Here is a 20799-nt window from a genome sequence, read left to right as displayed (position 1 = left end):
ATGATTTGAACTAACTGCGCGCCTATTAGCCAAAGAACGCAATTACCTGATGACCCTTGGGGTAATTACGCTATTTGCTATTAATCATTGTAAACTTTGAAAGTAGGTTAGATTTATAATAAAAGTCTCAATTTCTTTCAAATGTCCCATGCCCACCCCAAGATTTGGCCCAAATGGCGCCTCTGAAACTACCACAATGTTCATGCTGTCTCGTGAACTATGCAATTCAGCCACAGTGTATTATCCTTTTGTGCGTACTTGTATTTGTTTGTGTGTGTTTTGTGAGTTCGTGTGTGTGTGTGTGTGTGTGTGTGTGTGTGTGTGTGTGTGTGTGTGTGTGTGTGTGTGTGTGTGTGTGTGTGTGTGTGTGTGTGTGTGTGTGTGTGTGTGTGTGTGTGTGTGTGTGTGTGTGTGTGTGTGTGTGTGTGTGTGTGTGTGTGTGTGTGTGTGTGTGCGTGTGTGTGTGTGTGTGTGCGTGTGTGTGCGTGTGTGTGCGTGTGTGTGTGTGTGTGTGTGTGTGTGTGTGTGTGTGTGTGTGTGTGTGTGTGTGTGTGTGTGTGTGTGTGTGTATGTGTGTGTGTGTGTGTGTGTGTGTGTGTGTGTGTGTGTGTGTGTGTGTGTGTGTGTGTGTGTGTGTGTGTGTGTGTGTGTGTGTGTGTGTGTGTGTGTGTGTGTGTGTGTGTGTGTGTGTGTGTGTATGTGTGTGTGTGTGTGTGTGTGTGTGTGTGTGTGTGTGTGTGTGTGTGTGTGTGTGTGTGTGTGTGTGTGTGTGTGTGTGTGTGTGTGTGTGTGTGTGTGTGTGTGTGTGTGTGTGTGTGTGTGTGTGTGTGTGTGTGTGTGTGTGTGTGTGTGTGTGTGTGTGTGTGTGTGTGTGTGTGTGTGTGTGTGTGTGTGTGTGTGTGTGTGTGTGTGTGTGTGTGTGTGTGTGTGTGTGTGTGTGTGTGTGTGTGTGTGTGTGTGTGTGTGTGTGTGTGTGTGTGTGTGTGTGTGTGTGTGTGTGTGTGTGTGTGTGTGTGTGTGTGTGTGTGTGTGTGTGTGTGTGTGTGTGTGTGTGTGTGTGTCTGTGTGTGTGTGTGTGTGTGTGTGTCTGTGTGTGTGTGTGTGTGTGTACGTATGCGTAGGCAGGTGTATGACACGTGTAACACCAAAGGAAAAGTTTAGAGTATCAGGTTGAAATTTTCAGGAACTTCTGCAAATGAATGGGGCCAGTGGGCTATAATTTTAACTTGGGGGATGAGATGGACTTAAATCAAAATGCACAAAGTGCATCAAGGTAATCAAAATTGCATATCTTCCATATTTCGATAATGGACTGAGGAATGAAGTTTGAACTTCCTGACTTTAATAGGCAAAGAATTAGAAGATAGTGTGGCAAGGGGCTAATATTATAATAGGGGTGAAGAGAGATTGTAGTAATTTTTATCTGTCACCCATATAAGTTTTTTACACTGTAAGCTTCTATGGGATTTAAAATTATTGCATAGTTTAATGGCGACATAAATCCAAATACCCATGGTGTTGCCAGGTTATCAAAATGACATTTTTATAAGATCTCAGGAATTGTTTAGGATATCAAATTAATACTTTTGAGAATCGTTAAGAGGGAGGAGAGACATAAACATTATGGTATAATTTTGGGGAGGGAGTGGAGGTCAGCAAAAACAGACTATATGTAACAAGGTTATCAAAATATAATCTATGCAGTATCTCAGGAACTGCCTGGGGAATAGAGTTAAAACTGTCTGGTAGTGAAGGAGAAGGAAGGAGAATTTTCTTTTGCACTATAAGGCACTACAGGACTATCTATCTACTTCCAGTTAAGTAGTAAGGTAAATTAAACGACTTCACATTTCAAGGTTATCAAGATAGCGTGTCTTCACAACCTTGGAAACGGTTTGGGAGAGAAAATTGAAACTTCCGGGACTATTTTTTGAGGGAAGGCCTGGATTTATCAATAAGCCCACCAGGCCCGGCCCTAGGGGTGCACAATACCAGGAAGCGCAATAAATTATCACAGAGTGATTTCTTTTAACCGGACTGATGTGATTTATCGTCAAAGTAACAAGTATATTCCGTCGTCCCTCTATCTATTCACCGAAAAGTGATTTTAAAACACGGGAATTCTGTGGACACTTATAAACTATCAGATATCTCTCAAGATTGTCAGCTGGGAGTTCAATTTCACCTCTCTTTTTCATTAGTTTTCACTCATCAGTTGCGTTGTGTTCAGTGCTTCCACTATATCCAAATTTTGGGGATTTCCCCGAAAATCTCACAAAAACGGAGTGGCAAAAACGCTTGGGCCTGGTAGGGCCAGAGCTTTAAATCTGGCCATGAAGAGGCTTATACACCGTAAATTTTATCTTGGAGGAGGTATGGAAAATATGTGATCATATTTGCCTCAAATCTGCTTAATACTTTTGGCACTATGAGCTCCTGCTGGACTAGAATCTATTCATAGAGAAGCAATGGAATCGAAAGATCTTATATTTACCCGGGTTAATAAAATAGGGCATCTGAAATATCCCAAGAATAATAGATCTAATTGAAACACTAGGAGATTGTTGTAAGGTGAAGTAAGGCTCACATTTTCACTTGGGAAAGGGGACAAAAGTAAATCAAAGGATACTATGTGAAGGCAAGAATTCAAAATAGCATATTTGAAATTTCTTGGTAAAGCCTTGGATTGTGCAGTTCAAAGTCCAAGCTAATGCAGGCAAAATCTGTGTTGAGAAGGGGGATGGGTGGCTAAGAGTGCTGTCCCTGATCTATCTAAGACTTTTTAAGCTATAAGTCCCGATAGAAATTTGAATTTTTCGTTGTCTAAGTAGTGGGGTAAATCAAAAAACACTCTGTGGTATGAGGTTACCCAAAAACTGCACAAAAACTGGCCTAAAGCGTTTTTTGTTTTTGTTTAGTTTGTAAGCTACAGTGCCAGTAGATAAGGCCAGGTAGACCTGAGCGATAGCAAAAATATTTCAGAGATTGCTTTATCTTTATGTGACTCCTAAAACTGGACAAGCTAGACTGGGACTTTCTATGACTAGGTAAGATTTACAGAACAATTAGATGAAGACATGATCTCAAAAATTATGAGAACAATACCCTAAGTTAATGAAGACAAAAACTATTTAAATGGTTTATTCCATTGATTTGTGACACCCAAAATTCCCATTTTTTTTCTTTAGCTTTCCTGCTGCTCCCTGGCCGTATATTCTATGCCATACAAAACTATGATAAAAAACAACTTGAAAAAAAATGGGTTGTAATGATTTGTTAAAACTTAAAATGGGCGAAACATTGTTTTCTCTAATATGCAGGAAACCTTCAGGGTAGGTAGAGTAGACCAAGGCCACCTTAACGAAGACAGAAAACTTTGAAAAAAGAGGTCTGAAAATTCTTCGAGCCAAATATTTAATTTCGCTTACACTGACCGACTTTAAAATTGCAGTCCTTGTAGACAAGACATTTAGGACTTTTGGCCAAGTTTGTCTCAATTAAGACGACAGATTAAGGAAAACAATTCTTGTTTATTATTATTATATTATAGTATTATTATCATTACATTACTATTATATTGTTATTATTATATTATATATACGACAGGTTAGTGAAAATAATTATTGTTTATTATTATTATTGTTATTATAGATGTTTTATTACAGGTTTTATTGATTTGAGAAGTCTTTGTTCTATTTTTTAAATGGTAAAATATAGAGTTATTTCCAGTAAATGACTTTGAAACTGACAAAAATTTAGAACTCTTTTTAATAAATTATCTTGACATGCATTTATTTCATTTCACATTGCATCTATTTCATTATCATACCGAAATATAATAAAGAAGGATTATTTTAATAAAATAAAATAAAGGTATGCAAATACTCAAGAATGTCTACAAGTAGCGGTGAGAAATGTTTCAGCACCCCTCTTCTCTCTCAAAGACCCACCGATTCTCCTTCATACTGTACTTTTCTTCTCTTAAAGCTTAACCTAAGCCTTGTATAGTCTTAGAAGTAGCATCATGTCAAGTAATTTTCTTCCTATAAAAATTACGCTAATACGTAATTATTGATTTAATTTTTTCCAATTTTCTCCTAAAGGGTTTTGATTAAAGTTTTTTCTTTAATTACTAGAGATACTTCTTCTTTTTCAAAAACCATATCCATAGTCTTCACTATCAATGTTTCTGAAAAACTTTAATGCCTCTTTATATTTCTTAAAATGCGAACAATCAAGTTTTTCAACTGAAGGTAAGGAGCAACATTAAAACATTTAAATTAACAAAAAGTTATTACGTATATGCGGTTGACTTTTTGTTCTAATTATTTAAGAATAGCTCCTGATACACAAAAACTGCTTAATGAGGATGATAGCTATTACTACTACTACTACTACTACTAACAACTCACCGCAGCACCAAGCCACCTGAGGCTAACACAGCTACGCACACTCCTCTTCCATCCCAATCAATTCAAAGCCTCCCTCTTTACACTCTCCCAGGAGGTTCCCATTTCCTTTAAATGTTTCTTTATGACATCCTTTCACCCAAGACGAGGACAATCTTCTTTCTGTTTAGCTCTAGACGGTGTGCCGGAAAGCAAAATCCTCGGCAATCTATCATCCTCCATCCGCAGAACGTGCCCCAGCCATCTCAACCTTTCTTTCATTATAGCCGTAGAACACGGGATGGAACCATACTTTTCATACAACCTACTGTCTGAAATAGGGTCAGTCAGAGAGGTGCTGAGGAGGGGGAAACTCCCTCATATAGATAATAATTTCTCTTCGTTTCAAGTTTTAGTGTTGCCTCTTGTTTTTATTTTTTTTTTAAACTTGTTTTTATTTGATTTCGGATAGTTTTTAATTAATGCTGGGATATCCATCTCCCCCTCCCATGGAAAATTCTCTTCCCCCATGAAAATTCCTCCATGGAAAGATTCCCTAACGTAAGCATGAACACCAGACCCCCCCCCCACAGACACACCAATCTTTACACTTCCCAATAGCCAATACTATACGTAAGCACCAGGAAAAGTTCATAACTTGTCTCCCTTCCCTTCGGAGCTTTGAGGGGTTAAGTCATCCTCAAAAACATAGTAATTGTAACTTTCGATGATGCTGAAGAAATAGCTATCTCAAAATCTTGATCAGACAGCTTTGGATAAGAAAGAGGGGATGGGGGGAGCTAGCTGCCCTCAAATGTTTATGGTCAATTTAAAATGGAGCTGGAACTTTTATTTTCCAATCAAATGCTCTCCGCATCTTCTATGATCACTGGTTTGATACGGTCATCCCTGGGGGAAACAAACAAACAAAGGCAAATAAACTCGCATCGTGATCTTGCTTCTGGCAAAAAATTCAAAATTTCACATTTTTGTATATAGCAGCTTGAAACTAGAGTAGTATTCTCTGATATTCTGAATCTCATAGTGTGATTTTCATTAAGATCACTTGCTTTCTTAGGTGTACTTCCCCCTTTTTTCAAAAATTTGACAAATTTTCTCAGGCTCATAGCTTTTGATTAATCTTCATGAATTTATAAATTTTTAATTAACATCAAAATTCGATTATTTTGATGAGTCTTTTATTATGAAGACTGTATTGTATAGTTTCGGCTACTATTGAGCCACATCACTCCTTACTTACAGTTCGTTAAATTTAGATACTCAACGACAGTTCGACTTACCAAGCCGAGGGAAGCAACTTAGATGTATACCCCTGTGCTATCATCATATACTTTTAGCCTACCCTTGTGCTATCAATGAATGCTTATATCCCTGTGATATCAGTTTTTGGTATATGCGCCTGCTCAGTTATGTCACAGGGACACCAACCTTGGCTGATTTTGTTCAGGAAAACATATTACAGGCAAGATATTGGCAAAGAAGGTTCAAAACCCTAATTATAAATCTTCAGCATCTACTCCCTTTTTTCTCGTCTTATCTTTTTATCTCCTCTCAAATATTTATATGGTTATTTATGTATCTACATTTAGAGTTACCAATTTGGATATTCGACAGCAGTTCGACTTACCAAGCTGAAGGAAGCAGCTCAGATATTTACTTATGCCCCTGTGCTATTAATTTATGTTTAAACCCCTGTACTATCAATGCATGCTTATACACCTGTAATATCAGTATTTGGTGTAATTGCCTGTTTAAAATGTCAAAGAGATATTATATTTAGCAGCTTTTTTTTCGGGAAGAATATTACGGGCATGTTATTGGCAGAGCATATTCAAAAAACTTATTTATAATCTTCAGTATCTATTGTATCTCCTCTAGATGCTTATTTATGTGTCTACATTTAGATTTACCAATTTGGATATTCGATGGCAGTTCGACTTACCAAGCCGAAGGAAGCAACTCGGATGTATACTTATATCCACGTGCAATGTATCAAGATCCTTTTAACAGAGGCAAAAACAAAATTGTCCTATGTGAGACATTCAAATATAACAAAAAACCTACAGGTAGGTCATATTTTGAAGTAAATCATCTTATATTTTTTCTTAAATAAGTTGAGTTGGAGAAATAAGTGAGTTGGGAGGGGGAAAGCTAAAAATTGGAAAACACTTAGAGTGGAGGGATCGGGATGAAACTTGGTGGGGAAAATAAGCACAAAACCTAGATACATGATTGACATAACCGGAACGGATCCGCTCTCTTTGGGGTAGTTGGGGGGGTAATTTATTTAAAAAACAATTTTTAGATTATTCTTGATGTATTTCTTTTTTAGGTTGTGTTTATTAGGTGACACTTTTTTAAATTTCCCATGAATATCGCATTATTATTTCTTGAAATCCAAGTAATACAACAGAAATATAAACTTAAATGAGTTATTCCGCACTCAGCCACCCCAAATAGCTGCAGTCGGCATTTTTATCCGTTGAAAATATTATCTTTTGCTTTACTTGAAGAATAGATCTTCAAGAATAAAGGAAAAAACCGTCACTAAGTGACAAAGAACGTAAACAATCGCTCAGGTTGTATGTGAAAGTGTAACTAATAATCATACAAATTGTAATGTTATTAACAACGTTTCTGTGATAAATATTTGTCTCTAAGCTTTGAGGATTGTGTAATACTACTTCTAAGACTTCGGGAAAGTGATGGTAGTCATTGTGCTCATTTGACAATGAGCACAATCGATATTCTCATGGAGTGCATAGGTGAAAAATGCTGGACAGTATCTCACACCGATAAGTCTGAAAAAACGGAAGCCACAGAAAAAATGGATTTCGGGTAACGTACTGTAAGAACTCAAACAATTTGCTGTATACATCTGTGAAGCATTTTACCTACATGAATTTAGGGAGAAGACATTTAAAAAATAGTTGTTCAAAATTAATATCATGTTGTTTGGAAAAGTTGTCTCAACCCGATTTCACTTCTATGCACTTACCTGGGTGTTAATTTTCTAGCTTCTTATGAACGGCTATTTCATTACAAGTCCTTCCTCAATTAAGAAGTTTAGGCTCTATTAAAGATACAGTGCCTATACATACTATGCCTTGACTGTATCAAAATACCTATTTCTTACTTAAGGGTGTGTAGCCTTTAACTTCCAACTATGTTGCCGATAGTTCAAGATAGTCCAAGTGAGTGAGAGGCAAAACTGGCACAAGCCTTTTTTAAGAAAAATGATGTCAGTTCATTTGAAAAGCATTGTGTCAGAGGAAAGTGAATTAGATATTCAAACTAATTAATTTTTATTTATTAAGTAATTATTAATTGGCTCTCATTATTAGTGCCTCTCACTCAGACTATCTGAGTTGGCTTTTCTCTCCAATTAAATAAAAAAAAACAAGTTGTTTCAACTAAAAGTAAGGAGCAATATTAAAACTTAAAACGAATAGAAATTAATCCGTATATGAAAGGGACTTTTCCTCCTCAACGCCCCCCTCTTTACACTCAAGATTGACTCTTTCTTTTAACTCTACGTTTTAAAACAGTAAAAAACTTTTTTAGTTTTTTACTGTCGCTCCTTACTTTTAATGTTGCTCCTTACTTTTAGTTGAAAAAACTTGTTTTTTTATTTAATTTCTGAATATTTTTGAATTAATGCATTGGCTCTCTGCACATAAATAATTATAACGAAATTTGCATATAATTTTTTTTTTGGCTAAATGGCTTTCTCATCATTATAATCAGAAGATTTTGAGAAAAAAGGAGTGGGGGAGGAGGCCTAGTTGCCCTGCAATTTTTTGTTTACTTAAAAAGGCAACTAGAACTTTTAATTTTTTACGAATGTTTTCATTTGTAAAAAATATGCGAAACTTACGAATTAACTTACGTAACAAACTTCTATATTCGTATGTTTTTATTACGAACATGAGGGGATTCAACCCCTCATCAATACCTCGCTCTTTACACTAAAACTTGAATTTTGTCCCAATTCCTTAAGAATGAACCCTGAATCACAAAGGCCGTAGAATAAATGGTTGAAGTTACTAAAAATACTTTAGCGTAAAGAGTAAGGTATTACGAGCAGGCGAACCCCTCATATGCGTAATAATTTCTGTTTGTTTTAAATTTTAATGCTGCTCCTTACTTTCAGTTGAAAAAACTTTTCATATTTATTTTTTCATTGTTTTTTAAATAATGTTAGAAAGTCCTGCCTCCCGTCATTGAAATTCTCTTCCCCTATGACAAATTCCTCCATGGAAAAATCCTTCCACGTAACCCCCCTCAAACTCAGCTTCGTAACTCAGCTTCTCCCCCTCAAATCAAAAAAAAATACCCTGAAAAACGTCTGTGCACTTCCCAATAGTCATTAGTATATGTAAACAACGGTCAAAGTTTGTAACTTGCAGCCCCGCCCCTCGACTGTGGGGAAATAAGTCGTCCCCAAAGACATAGTTATTAGGTTTTTCAACTATGGTGAACAAAATGGCTACCTCAGAATTTTGATCCGGTGACTTTGGGGAAAATGAGCGTGGAAGGGGGCATAGCTGCCCTCCAATTTTTTGGTCACTTAAAAGGGGCACTAGAACTTGAAATTTCCGTAAAAATGAGCCCTCTCACGACATTCTCATACCACTGAGTCGATACCATCACTACTGGGAAAAAACAACAACAGCAAAAACAAAAAAAGCAAATAAACACGCATCCGTGATCTGTCTTCTTGCCAAAAATGCGAAATTCCACAATTTTGTAGATAGGGGCTTGAACCTTCTATAATAGGGTTCTCTGATACGCTGAACCTGATGGTGTGATTTTCGTTAAGATTGCATTATTTTATAGGGTGTTTCCCACTATTTCCTAAAATAATGCAAATTTTATCAGGCACGTAACTTTTCTTTTGATGTAATTATCGGTATCATAATTCCGTTTTTAGAGTTTCGGTTACTATTGAGCCAGGTCGCTCCTTACTATAGTTCGTCACCACGAACTGTTTGATTCATGGCTTTTAACTTTTTACATCACAGTCCACCAAGTTGGCTTTAATTTAAAATCAGCGGACTCGGTTACTAAAAAGTTGTGGTGAACTTGAAAAAACAAAACTAAATAAATCATTACATGGCTCTTAAGGTAAGTCAACATTCTACAGGTTTACAAGAGATGCTAAAAGTTTTGTGTAAACACACCAAAAGAGATCTAAGTAACAATGAAGAATTTTGTCTATGCATTGTTTCAGTAGAGATAAAGATCCTGGCAAGAGACACAATTACAACTAAGTCAGTTTTAATCTGTTTATTAGTATTGTTCCTATTATTATTATTGTTATGGTAGAATGGTTGATAAGAGATTGGTTATAGTTTTTATTTTGGTTGTATAATTTATTTTTTGCTAATTGATTAATTTTTCTGTTAGTTTGATCAATTATTTGTTTTACAAAAATTTAAGTAGCCGCCCAGTCGTAAATCCTTTTTTTTACCTTTTTTGGGGCAGTTATTAGTAATTTAGCTGTTATGTTTTTGTTTGTAAATAGGAAAATTTTTTAATTCTTATTTTTTTTTTAGCATTTATCTATTTTTAGTAAATAGGTAAATAGGAAAAAGGTGCTTTATATTTGCTGTTGGTTTCTTTGCAATATAGAGTAAATAAAACAATTTCAGAGACAAGCCATAGACAATCCTGTCTGGAAGCAATGCAGAAGGCCGCAGATCAACACCCATGGTTTGGCATCGAACAAGAGTATACTATTTTAGATCAAGACAATTATCCATTCGGCTGGCCCAAAAATGGCTTTCCTGGTCCACAAGTAAATTTTTACTTTTAACTGATCAATCGTTAATGTGACTGCTTAACCCCCATTTTAGTTGTGAGAAGATGTTGCGTTCAAATTTATTCCCATTTTACAATCTTAATTTTAATATAATTTGTCTTTGTCTTTTTTGCAGAAATATGTTATATTTATATGTATTTATAGAATTATATGAAAATCTATTAAAAAAAACTTGTCATTTTGTGGGGTATTCAGGGCATGGGTGATTCCCCAGTATTTTGGCTGTCTACAATTGTTTCGTTGTGATGCAAAATGACAAAAAACAGAATATGTTGTAAAAATATGTTACGTTCAAATTTATTCCCATTATACAGTCTTACTTTTAATATAATTTGCCTGTGTTTTGCTTTTTCCTACAAATTTCGTGAAAACCTTAAAACACCAGCCGATTTCTGCTCTGCTGAAACAATTGCTACATTCACACAGAGGCCTGATGGTTTGCGGTTTTCTGTTTTTTAGCTATAGCATCGCCAAATATTAGAGAACAGAAATCTTCCTTGGGCTTGATCTAGCCTGTACATGCTGGTGTTCTATTATTTGGTTAAAAACGGCTTAAAACAATCATATCTGATTAATTACAGCTTTGGGTGAAAGAATTATTCTAAAAAAATTCTTGATCTGTTCTATTTCTGTCACCCTCTTTTCTCTTTCTTTTTTATTTCCTGCAGTATGAATCAAGCAGTCCACTTGGGACCATATGAGTGAAGTTATTTCAAAAAATCAACAGAGAGAAATGTAGATAAAATGAAATATGAACCAGTCAATTCATTGATGATCAAATCATTGAATTTGTGAGCTCTGATCTTTGAATCTTTCGTCAGGGCTCTGAGCACAGTGCATTCGAGTGCCAACTGTGCATTGGCACTCGAGCCCCGTGCAAGCTAAACACATTTAAATGAGTCCCTGCACAAGACAAACCACATTGAATTCAATCCCCTTGTGACTCCATCCTCATTAAACTCAAACCCATACAGCTCAAGCCCTGTTTAACTCAACTCCCGTACAGTTCAACCTTAAAGTTAGGTTGAGTTGCCTAAACAAGGATTGAGCTAAACGGGTGATTGAATTCCATGGATATGAATTTGAATGTGATTGAGCTTAGTGGAGCCTCCCCACGTTAGAGGCACCTAAGGCACCAAATCCCGCACTACTATTAATTCTAGTGTTTTGGTATTCTAAAGAAAAGACGTAACACGAATTTGAAAAGACTGAAAGGTTTAATGATAAGCGAATTTATAGGATCTTTATTTAACCAACAATAAAAACAGTTGATTGTCAATCACAGATGTTGAAAATTATGATTCTTAAAGTAAGGTATGCTTCTGAAGATAAGATATCTAGAATTAATTATTTTTATTATTAATAAGCTTCTCTAAGCTACAAGAATCAGTAACCGAGGTTGTATCTCAAGCAACTTTTTAAAAATTACAGAATAGTTTGAATTAAAACATTATAGAATATGATAAACTCCACTTACATTACTCTTTCTCACCCAAAAGCCAAGCAGAAATAGTCTTCCAAAATTCCCCTATTTTGTGTTTTTAAAAATTTCTAAAGATCCTATGGCATATCATGCTTTCTCACAAAAATAAACAAATCCATCTGGCCTCTAAAGTCATATCTAAAACCAATTCTGCAATACGTGCGTTAATCGCCATATTGGCCAGCAAATATGTTAAAGCAAAACTTTTTAAATCGATAGACGTTATTTATCAGCAAAATATTAGGCAAACAGACCTTTGACATCCGATTACGGCGATTGAGTTACATGAGGCCAAGTTAAACTTAAAGTTGAGTTTCTGGAGGGTTGAGTTCAAATTTTTTGGAAATAAATGAATGTTGAGTTTCAAGGGGGTTAAATTGAGTGGGTAGAGGAGAATGGACGATTTAGTTAAACCCCTATATTTGGGGTTAAATTAATCGGAGATTGTATAATACCTAGATTTCAGTCGAACGAGGATTCAACTGAACAAGAGTTCAGTTAAACGGGTTTGGTCGAGCCAGGTTCAGTTAAATGGAGCTTTTCCTCGCACACCATTCAAAACCTGTGAGTAAATGTCTATTGAACTTGTAGAAAAAGAAGAATTCTGAGTTCTATGTGCATGTAACTGAACCTATGTTTGACTGAGCCAACTGAACCCTCGTATAACTTAACCCCTCTTTACCTCAACCCCAGCTTAATTGAACCTTATTAAAGCCAACTTCCTTACAACTTAACCTCATTGAAGTCAACCCAATTTAGCCCAAAATTCTGTCAACTCAACACCCATGCAATGTACGGGTATTATATCTGTAAGGAGTTTGATGATTAACAAGTCAAAAAGGATTCAGGAATATAATTCAGGCACAGCAGGACCCTAAATTCTTGTCACTGAGCATTGGTTTAAATATTAAGCTCTTTACTATTTTCTAATACTTTCTTATCCCATGGTGACCCTGGTTAAAAAAAAAACTTTCCATTGTGTTTCAGCCTTACCCAGTCTGAGATATGATTTTCTTCAAGTTTTAACGTGGAAAGGTGAAAACCTCCACTGAATGGTTTTCCAAAATAGTAAAGTCAATGGTAAGCTTTTTTATTTCACCAATATTTTTCGGCCCTTTTGATTTTTTGAGCCCTTTTCAAAACTTCTATCAGTTTTTTGTTATTACTTTAATCTTAAATTTAATTATTTTCTCCTTTAGGCATATACAACGCATACAGTGTACATACAGTGCAAATGATTTTACTTTTTAGGGTCCATACTATTGTGGTGTTGGTGCGAACAAGGTCTTTGGCAGGGACATTGTTGAAGCCCATTACCGTGCTTGTCTATATGCTGGTATTGAAATCTGTGGAACTAATGCCGAAGTTATGGCAAGTCAATGGGAATATCAGGTAAATCTTCAGTGTTTGTGTTCTTATTCTCTTCGCAGCAGATGTTTTTCGTTAAGTGTTAAATTAATCCTTGGGACTCATATGAATCCATTAATGTAATCCAATTTATATAAGAATTGGATTAATTCTGTATCATTGTATTAATAATAATACAGTTAATAATAATAGAAGTTAATAATAATAAAAGAAGTTAATAATAATACTTCTTAATAAAACAGTTTTGTCAAATATATTTTATGTATTTCTTTTCAAATATATTTCGGACAAACTATATCATAAGGAAGGGATTCCCAGTCAGTTTTTTGAAGTTAATAATAATAGAAGAAGTTAATAATAATACTTCTTAATAATACAGTTTTGTCAAATATATTTTATGTGTTTCTTTTCAAATATTGTTAATCTCGGTGCAACAAAAATTAAAACATCATTCAGACGTAACTTGAATAAAAGACATTTATTCTTGTAAGCAATATTGACATTACGAGATTATTACATTGATGTACATCGTCTTCTTCGGTAAAAAGCTGGGGTACAGTGTTTCCACCGACGAAAAATATCCGATCAGTCAAATGATTCCTATGATTCTCCGAGACAAAAAAAAGATATACCAAATCGTTCAAATTCAATCGTTCAATGATCTTCTAAAATGTTTTCTACAGTAATTTAATGTGTTATCAGAAGTTTTTTTTCTGTGTGTTTGTTTTTATACTACGCTGTTTCAAGTGGGTCACAAATAAATTATTATTATTATTTTGCGCAAGCTATAGTTTATTCTGCTGAAAAATTCTTGTCTGAGATTTTATTTGTCAATAAGAGCTTACTAAAGGCATTTGAAAGTATGAAAAATATAGTCAGTTGATAATTGCAGGTGTTTTAGCTGACCAGGAATTCTCAGGATAATATGAACAAATAAATAAACTTTTCTCACCTCATTCTTCTATTAGAGCATTCGTTCTTAAGACATTGATGGGAAAAAAAGTAAAAATTTTGCACAAAGAGTGGGAGAGGTGTCATTCTTTACTTTCATTTAAGAGTAAAATTATTTAATTTCCGTTCTTTGTTAATCAAACCGTTCGGGGTAACGAACGGTAATTAAGGAGCGACTCGGCTCAATAGCAACCGAAACTTTAAAAAGCAGCATTTCTATATCAATTGATATAATAAAGGAATTGGCTTATTATGTTGATTCGAAATATATAAGGTTTGTTAAGTTCAGTGATAGCCCTCAAAGGCTACGAGCATAAGAAAATTTGCCTGCTTTTCAAAGAAGGAGGGAATACCCCCAAAGGTCAAAGAATTTTAATGAAAATCGCACCATAAGATTCAGCGTATCAAGCCCTTCTGTAGCGGTTTCAAAGCTTCTATCTGTAAAATATGGGATATTGTGTTTTTTGCCAGAAGAAAGATCACAAATTCTTGTTTATTTGTTTTCTGTTTTTTTTTTCCAAGAGTTACTGTATCGAAACAATGGTTTTAGAAAATTGGGAGAGGGCTCATTCGGACAGAAATTAAGTCCTTTCTTTACTGGTAAAAAGACAGGAACATGACTAGTCAGCTTGGAGGGCAACTATGGAACTGTTATAAAAATTTAGCTGTTTATCCAATAAACGCTTCCCCTTTAAGGTTGGTCCATGTGAAGGAATCACCATGGCTGATGATCTGTGGGTCTCCAGGTATATTTTGCATCGTGTTGCTGAAGATTTTGGAGTTAACGTGTCTCTTGACTGTAAGCCTATGACAGGTCAGTGGAATGGGTCAGCACTCCACACTAATTTTTCAACACAAGCTATGAGAGAAGATAATGGTATTATGTGAGTTTTTAATCATTTTGCTTAAGACTGCAAGGCATTGGAACTGATGTTAGTAAACTGTGTTTACTGAGGCTGTCCTAAAGTTGTGGATTTTCGGGAAATTTTCTGTTAGGACAAGTGACTTCAGCTCAGCCCCAGTACATGAATAAGAGATAGCTGGTCCAAATTTTATTTTAGATCTACAAAAACAGATATTGAAAGTAATTATTTTATTAATAATTAATGAACCTGTTTGTTCATAATAATGATTAGAAAGTAAATGAACCTGGTCCCATTTTTTTAAACCTTAACATGATTTTTGTTTGAAAACTCCCTTTAAGATCTTGACATGTCTGTCAAAAAACACCTTGACATAGCTTAGTTTTGTTTTTTTTTTCTGAAGGTTTATTCGTTTTTTTAGTTTTTGTTTTGTCTTTAATCACCATTGCCTTCCTTCTTTTTTTCAACTTTTAGTAGTTTTTATCATTGAATAGCGACTTATGCAAAATGAATGAAATATTTTCCCCGTCTGCCAGCAAAACACAGGGCACAGAAACAAAGGGCAAAACATGGAATCAAATTCTTTTATCAAACAGTTCGTGGTAACGAACTGCAGTAAGGAGCGACCCAGCTCAATAGTAACCAAAACTCTAAAAAACAAAAACGCTAAAGTTTTTATTGTTTTAAAAAGTAGAGTTGAGAGAAAGAGTCAAACTTTAGTGTAAAGAGCAGGGCGTTGAAGAGGGAACAGCCCCTTTCATATACGTGGTAATTTCTGCTCGTTTTAAGTTTTAATGTTGCTCTTTACTTTCAGATAGAAAAACTTGTTTTTTATTTAATCTCTAAAAAATATGGAGCCAGGATTTTTTTTTTCCTGCTTGATACAGGCTTCTTAGGTACCAAAAAAATTTTGAAAGGCAGGTTTTGTTGCAATAATTGTAAAAATTAGGAAACAGTTGATAAGAATGAAGAAGAAGAAAAAAAAATTATAAGAAAAGACAGAATAATCAAACATGGTAAACTAAATAAAAAGAAGACGTTGTAATATTTGTAAACAAATGTTAAATATTATTCCTTTATTGTGATTTTAAAATCTTTAAGACCGTACAATGGAATCTTTTGCTTTCTGCTTTTTCTACTTCAAGGAACATCTTTGAAGGTGCATAGTTGTCGATAAGATTCCAAAGTTCATAGAAAATAATCCCATGACTTTGGATTCATAGATAAGACAAACAAACATAGACAAAGTAAATCTTGTCATAATTCTGAAGATTTTAAGTTTAATCTAAAATTTTGCTAGAAACATGATTTAGCACAATTTCATGCATTTTTAGCTTGCGTCAACGGGATTAAGTTTAAAAAGAAATCTTTTTCAAACCAAGATTATTACTTAAAGAATTAAAAAATAGCTTTAAGAATGTTAAAATTTAAGACAAACAAATCTGACACTTTAACTAAAAAGGATTTTCCCCACACCGTCAACTCCCTGTACATTACGTTAAGGATTGACTAGCACTTCCGAAAAAGCCTTTTAGGCTAAATATTTGTCTTGTCTCCGGTTAACCCGCCATTGTATCAAAAACAAAATGCTACTTGCTCATTTTATGGCTACAAAATTAAAGGTACCGGTCATAATGCTGTGAGATTTTTGCAACTCTCTTTCTATGCCCTTTAGGTGGGACATCGAAGATACATACTCGGTCTTTGGTAATCATTGCAGAATTTTAAAAATGTCAGGTGCGTCCTTTAGGCGTGACAGCAACGATCCATACTCGGTCTTTGGCAATTATTGCAGATTTTCAAAATGTCAGGTGCGCCCTTTAGGCGTGACAGCTACGACACATACTCTTTCTTTGGTAATTATTGCAGAATTTTTAAAATCTCAGGTCTGCCCTTTAGGCGTGACAGCGACGATACATACTCGATCTTTGGTAACTATTGCAGAATCTTCAAAATCGCAGGTGCGCCCTATAGGCATGACAGTGACGATATATAGGCTACAGATATTCTATGAGGTTCAGCGCACGAATGTGGTTTAAGGCTTTAATTTGTATATCTTGGGGCATAGCTTAGAAGCAGAGGGGGTTGCTTAGAACATCTTAGGAGACTGTTTAGGTCTTAACAACCTTCTTTGCTTTTCAGCTTAACGTTTGATAAAATGCTCTTTTATAGAGAAATTGAAAAAGCAATTGAAAAGCTATCGAAGCGTCATTTGAAACACATACAAGCATATGACCTCCGTGGAGGAAAGGATAATGAGAGGAGGCTTATTGGCTCTCTTGAAACTTCAAACATAAATGACTATTCAGCAGGTTAGTTCTCTCAGATTTTACCCCCTTTTGCGGTCAAGCAGAAACTAGCTGCTAAAACTCTCAGCGCTTAGTATTCGCAGTAATCAAATTCAAGCGTCACATCTATGCAGTGATTCGGTAGCGCATTTAGTGATCCTGTAAAATCTCAAAATGAAATTGAAGTGCATAAAACACCCTTGTCTGTTGCTGCACCACAAGTTGAAAGGGGCGCTCCAAAGAGAGGAAATTCTAAAATTATTAGCCCGAATGATAGTGCGCGAATTTCAACACAGCCACCCTTTCTTAGAGGTAGGGCCACCATAAATGAAAGGCACATCGCACCTCGTAAGCTATCTTTCCAAGATCAAAGTAATCGGACGAAAGAATAGGGAGAACGGGGCCATGGTGTTGTACCGGAAAGAATAAATATAGTGCATTGGAACATTCAAGGATGGAGTGAAATGAAAATTAACAGTCTATTGGCATCGCAATGTATGTTTGATATTGTAGCATTATCTGAAACTTGGTTGGAAAAAGAAATTCAGTTTGAAAGATTTCGGTATTCCGGTGTCCATCGTAAAAAATCTAAGAATGGACGAGCTTATGGTGGAGTCGCAATTTTTGTATCTGAAAATTTTTTGTCTCAGCATAAAGTCCAACGGCTGAAGATTGTTTCTTGTAATTTGATATGGTTAAGAGTCAAAGTCGATTGACGGTTTATTATTTTTTGTGCAATTTATATCCCTCCAGAGTCGAGCTCGTACAACGAGGAGGATACGTGGTGTATATTAAAGGATGGAACACGTAAATTTTCTATTCAGTTTCCTTCTGACTTGTTTTGTCTTATGGGGGACTTTAATGGCTATGTTGGGGTTACTCCAGAAGTTTTGATGTCACCTCATGCCTGCACGGATGAAGCTGCTTGGAGGATTTGGCATGATTTTGTAACCCATCTCCCTCCGAGGGTAAGTAAGGACCATAGTAGACGAAAGAATCATTGGGGCCGTAAGATTTTGTATTTTTGTGGTAAGGAAAATTTTGTTATTTTGAATGGAAGAGTTGGAAAGGATGGAGGTGTGGGAAATTTCACTTGTTTTTCTGGGACATCGCCAAGTGTAATTGATTACATTTTGGTGGATATTCCTCTTTGGCATCTATGTGTGGATTTCGAGGTGATGGCAGTGGTAGGTTCAGATCACTTGCTTGTTAAGAATACTTTTGAGTTGGTTAGTTCCAAGAAACTAGCGACTAATAGTCATAGGAAGAAAAAACACAGAGAAACTGAGGATTTAGGGATTAGAAAGGCACTGAAAGTAACAGGATAGAATGAGAAAAATTTTCAGAGTATGATGGCGAGTGAAGAAGTTCAGCAGGAATTAGAGAAATGTTTGGTTTTACTAGATGATGGAAAAAAAAGGAACTGTTAGCATTAGTAAATGATGTTGTATATAAGGTAGGTTCAAAGTTAAATTGCAGAGTTAAGAATGATATTAAGAATAGATTTTTTGATGAGGATTGTGAAAGAAAACGCCAGGAAGTTTTAGAGGCACTGCGGAAAGCGAGGGATAGCATAGGTAGTAGGGAAAATACTAGATTTTATATGGATTAAAAGTTGATTTGGAATAAGTATAAGTAAATGTTGAAGATTAAGAAAAAAGAGCATGAAATTAGAACAGGAGAGCAACTGAAAAAAGATTATAGAGAAGGAGATATTAGGACCTTTTGGCGTATAGTTAAAAATTTTACAGGAGGAACAGAGGTTTGTGATGGTATTCCAGCAGTAGATTCTTGGCCTACATATTTAGAGGAGAGAGAAAACGAAGTGATTAGGGACCAAGGAGGAACTAGTTTAAGTGTAGATCTGGTATCTGCTTTACGTGATGTAGGTGATGGGCCAATGCAAGAATGTGATTATGATTTGGTTGCTCCTATCCAAGTAAGTGAAGCTCGGGAGACAATGAAAGGAATGAAAGGCGGGTCTGGTCCAGGTATAGATGGAATACCAACTGCACTTTGGAAGTGGGGACGGGTGTGGCTGCTGCCTGTTACAGCAGGGATGTTTTCCAATATATTGAACAGTGCAGAATGGGTCTTGTCTTGGGCTACGTCTGTTCTAGTGCCGTTATTTAAAAAGGGAAATAGATTAGACCATGGGAATTATAGAGGTATAAACCTAAGTAGTGTGCTTAGTAAGGTTTTTGCTAAGATATTATGTTGTAGGATAGGTAATTGGATAGACCAAAATAGAATTTTATCAGATTCGCAGGCAGGGTTCAGAAAAGGCTCTAGTCCTGTAGATCAGATTTTTATTTTATTGGGGATAATTAGGAAACAGGTTAGGAGAAAAGAGGGCAGGCTATTTGTCGCATTTTTGGATTTAAAAGGGGCGTTTGATGGATTGGATAGAAGTTTAATGACAGAGTCGTTGTTAGCACTAGGGCTACAAAGCGCATTTGTTAAGATTATAGCATTTATGTATAATATAGTTAAGATTGTAGTACAAGTAGGCAAGGATTTCTCTAGGGTTATTAGGAGTAGACTTGGTGTTAAGCAGGGATGTACAATTTCCCCAAGGCTCTTTTCATTGTATATTAATGATTTTAAAGAATATTTGTTATGCAGAGGCGCCCCAAAAATTAAGCTTTCAAGTGCAAGCGTTATGGCGTTACTTTTTGCGGATGACATAGCATTAGTAGCGGAAAGTAAAGAACATTTACAACAACTGCTAGATCTAGCATCTTCTTATCTTTGGAATAAGAAACTAGTATTAAACATAAAGAAGTCGATAGTAATGGTTTTTAGGAAAAGTGGAGAACAGATAGATTCGCAGTCTCAGTTTACGCAGGAAAGGTAGGACGCGCCACCCCAACACCTAGTTGGTGGGGGCGCTTCGCGCCCCCCCCCCAAGCCCCCCCGCGCGCGTAAGTCGTTACGCGCCATAATAGTTACGCGCCATTGTAGTTGTGTCCCTATGTCCCACCTGTGAATATAGATATATATATATATATGGTTTTAACTACGTAAAACTTGCGAATATACAACATTCTTTGCTGTCCCATTGTCTTTGCATATAAATAGATTGTCAGGTTATCCCCCTGTTTCCCCCGGTGTCCCCGTTGTAGTTGTGTCCCTGTGTCCCGGTCGTCATTTATATTCCCTGTGTCCCGGTCATCATTTGTATCCCGGTGTCCCGGTCTGTATATACATTCGTTTTTTAGTTTTGTTTTTCTCCTTTATTTTTTTCCTTTTTTTTTCTTTTTTAGCTTATTTAGATTTTTAGATTTTTTAGTTTTTTTTATTAGTTTTTAGTTTTTATTTCTTTTTAGTTTTTTTGTCCCGGTCGTCATTTATATCCCCCTGTTTCCCCCGGTGTCCCCGTTGTAGTTGTGTCCCTGTGTCCCGGTCGTTATTTATTTTTTAGTTTTTTACCTTTTTTTAGTTTTTTTAGTTTTTTAGCTTTTTTATTTTTTTTATTAGTTTTTAGTTTTTTTGTAGTTTTTGCCTTTTTTTTAGTTTTTTTAGTTTTTTAGCTTTTTTATTAGTTTTTAGTTTTTTTTGTAGTTTTTGCCTTTTTTTAGTTTTTTTAGTTTTTTAGCTTTTTTATTTTTTT

At 35.6% G+C, this 20799-nt stretch overlaps 1 protein-coding gene across 2 annotated transcripts in view; it reads left to right on the top strand.

Annotated features, from left to right (window-relative positions):
- LOC136035498 (glutamine synthetase-like) overlaps window positions 1-20799 on the top strand; it is a 32900-nt gene that overhangs the window by 8068 nt on the left and 4033 nt on the right. For both annotated transcript variants that reach the window (XM_065717328.1, XM_065717329.1), the window contains exons 3-7: window positions 6314-6475; window positions 10064-10209; window positions 12968-13108; window positions 14732-14919; window positions 17071-17210. In XM_065717328.1, the coding sequence (XP_065573400.1) occupies window positions 6314-6475; window positions 10064-10209; window positions 12968-13108; window positions 14732-14919; window positions 17071-17210 (777 nt within the window). The remainder of the gene's footprint in view (window positions 1-6313; window positions 6476-10063; window positions 10210-12967; window positions 13109-14731; window positions 14920-17070; window positions 17211-20799) is intronic.

This window comes from Artemia franciscana, chromosome 14, assembly GCF_032884065.1.
Source record: "Artemia franciscana chromosome 14, ASM3288406v1, whole genome shotgun sequence".
Classification (NCBI taxonomy): Eukaryota; Metazoa; Arthropoda; class Branchiopoda; order Anostraca; family Artemiidae; genus Artemia; species Artemia franciscana.
Note: the sequence above shows the minus strand (reverse complement) of the source record. Positions and strands in the feature narration are given on the sequence as shown.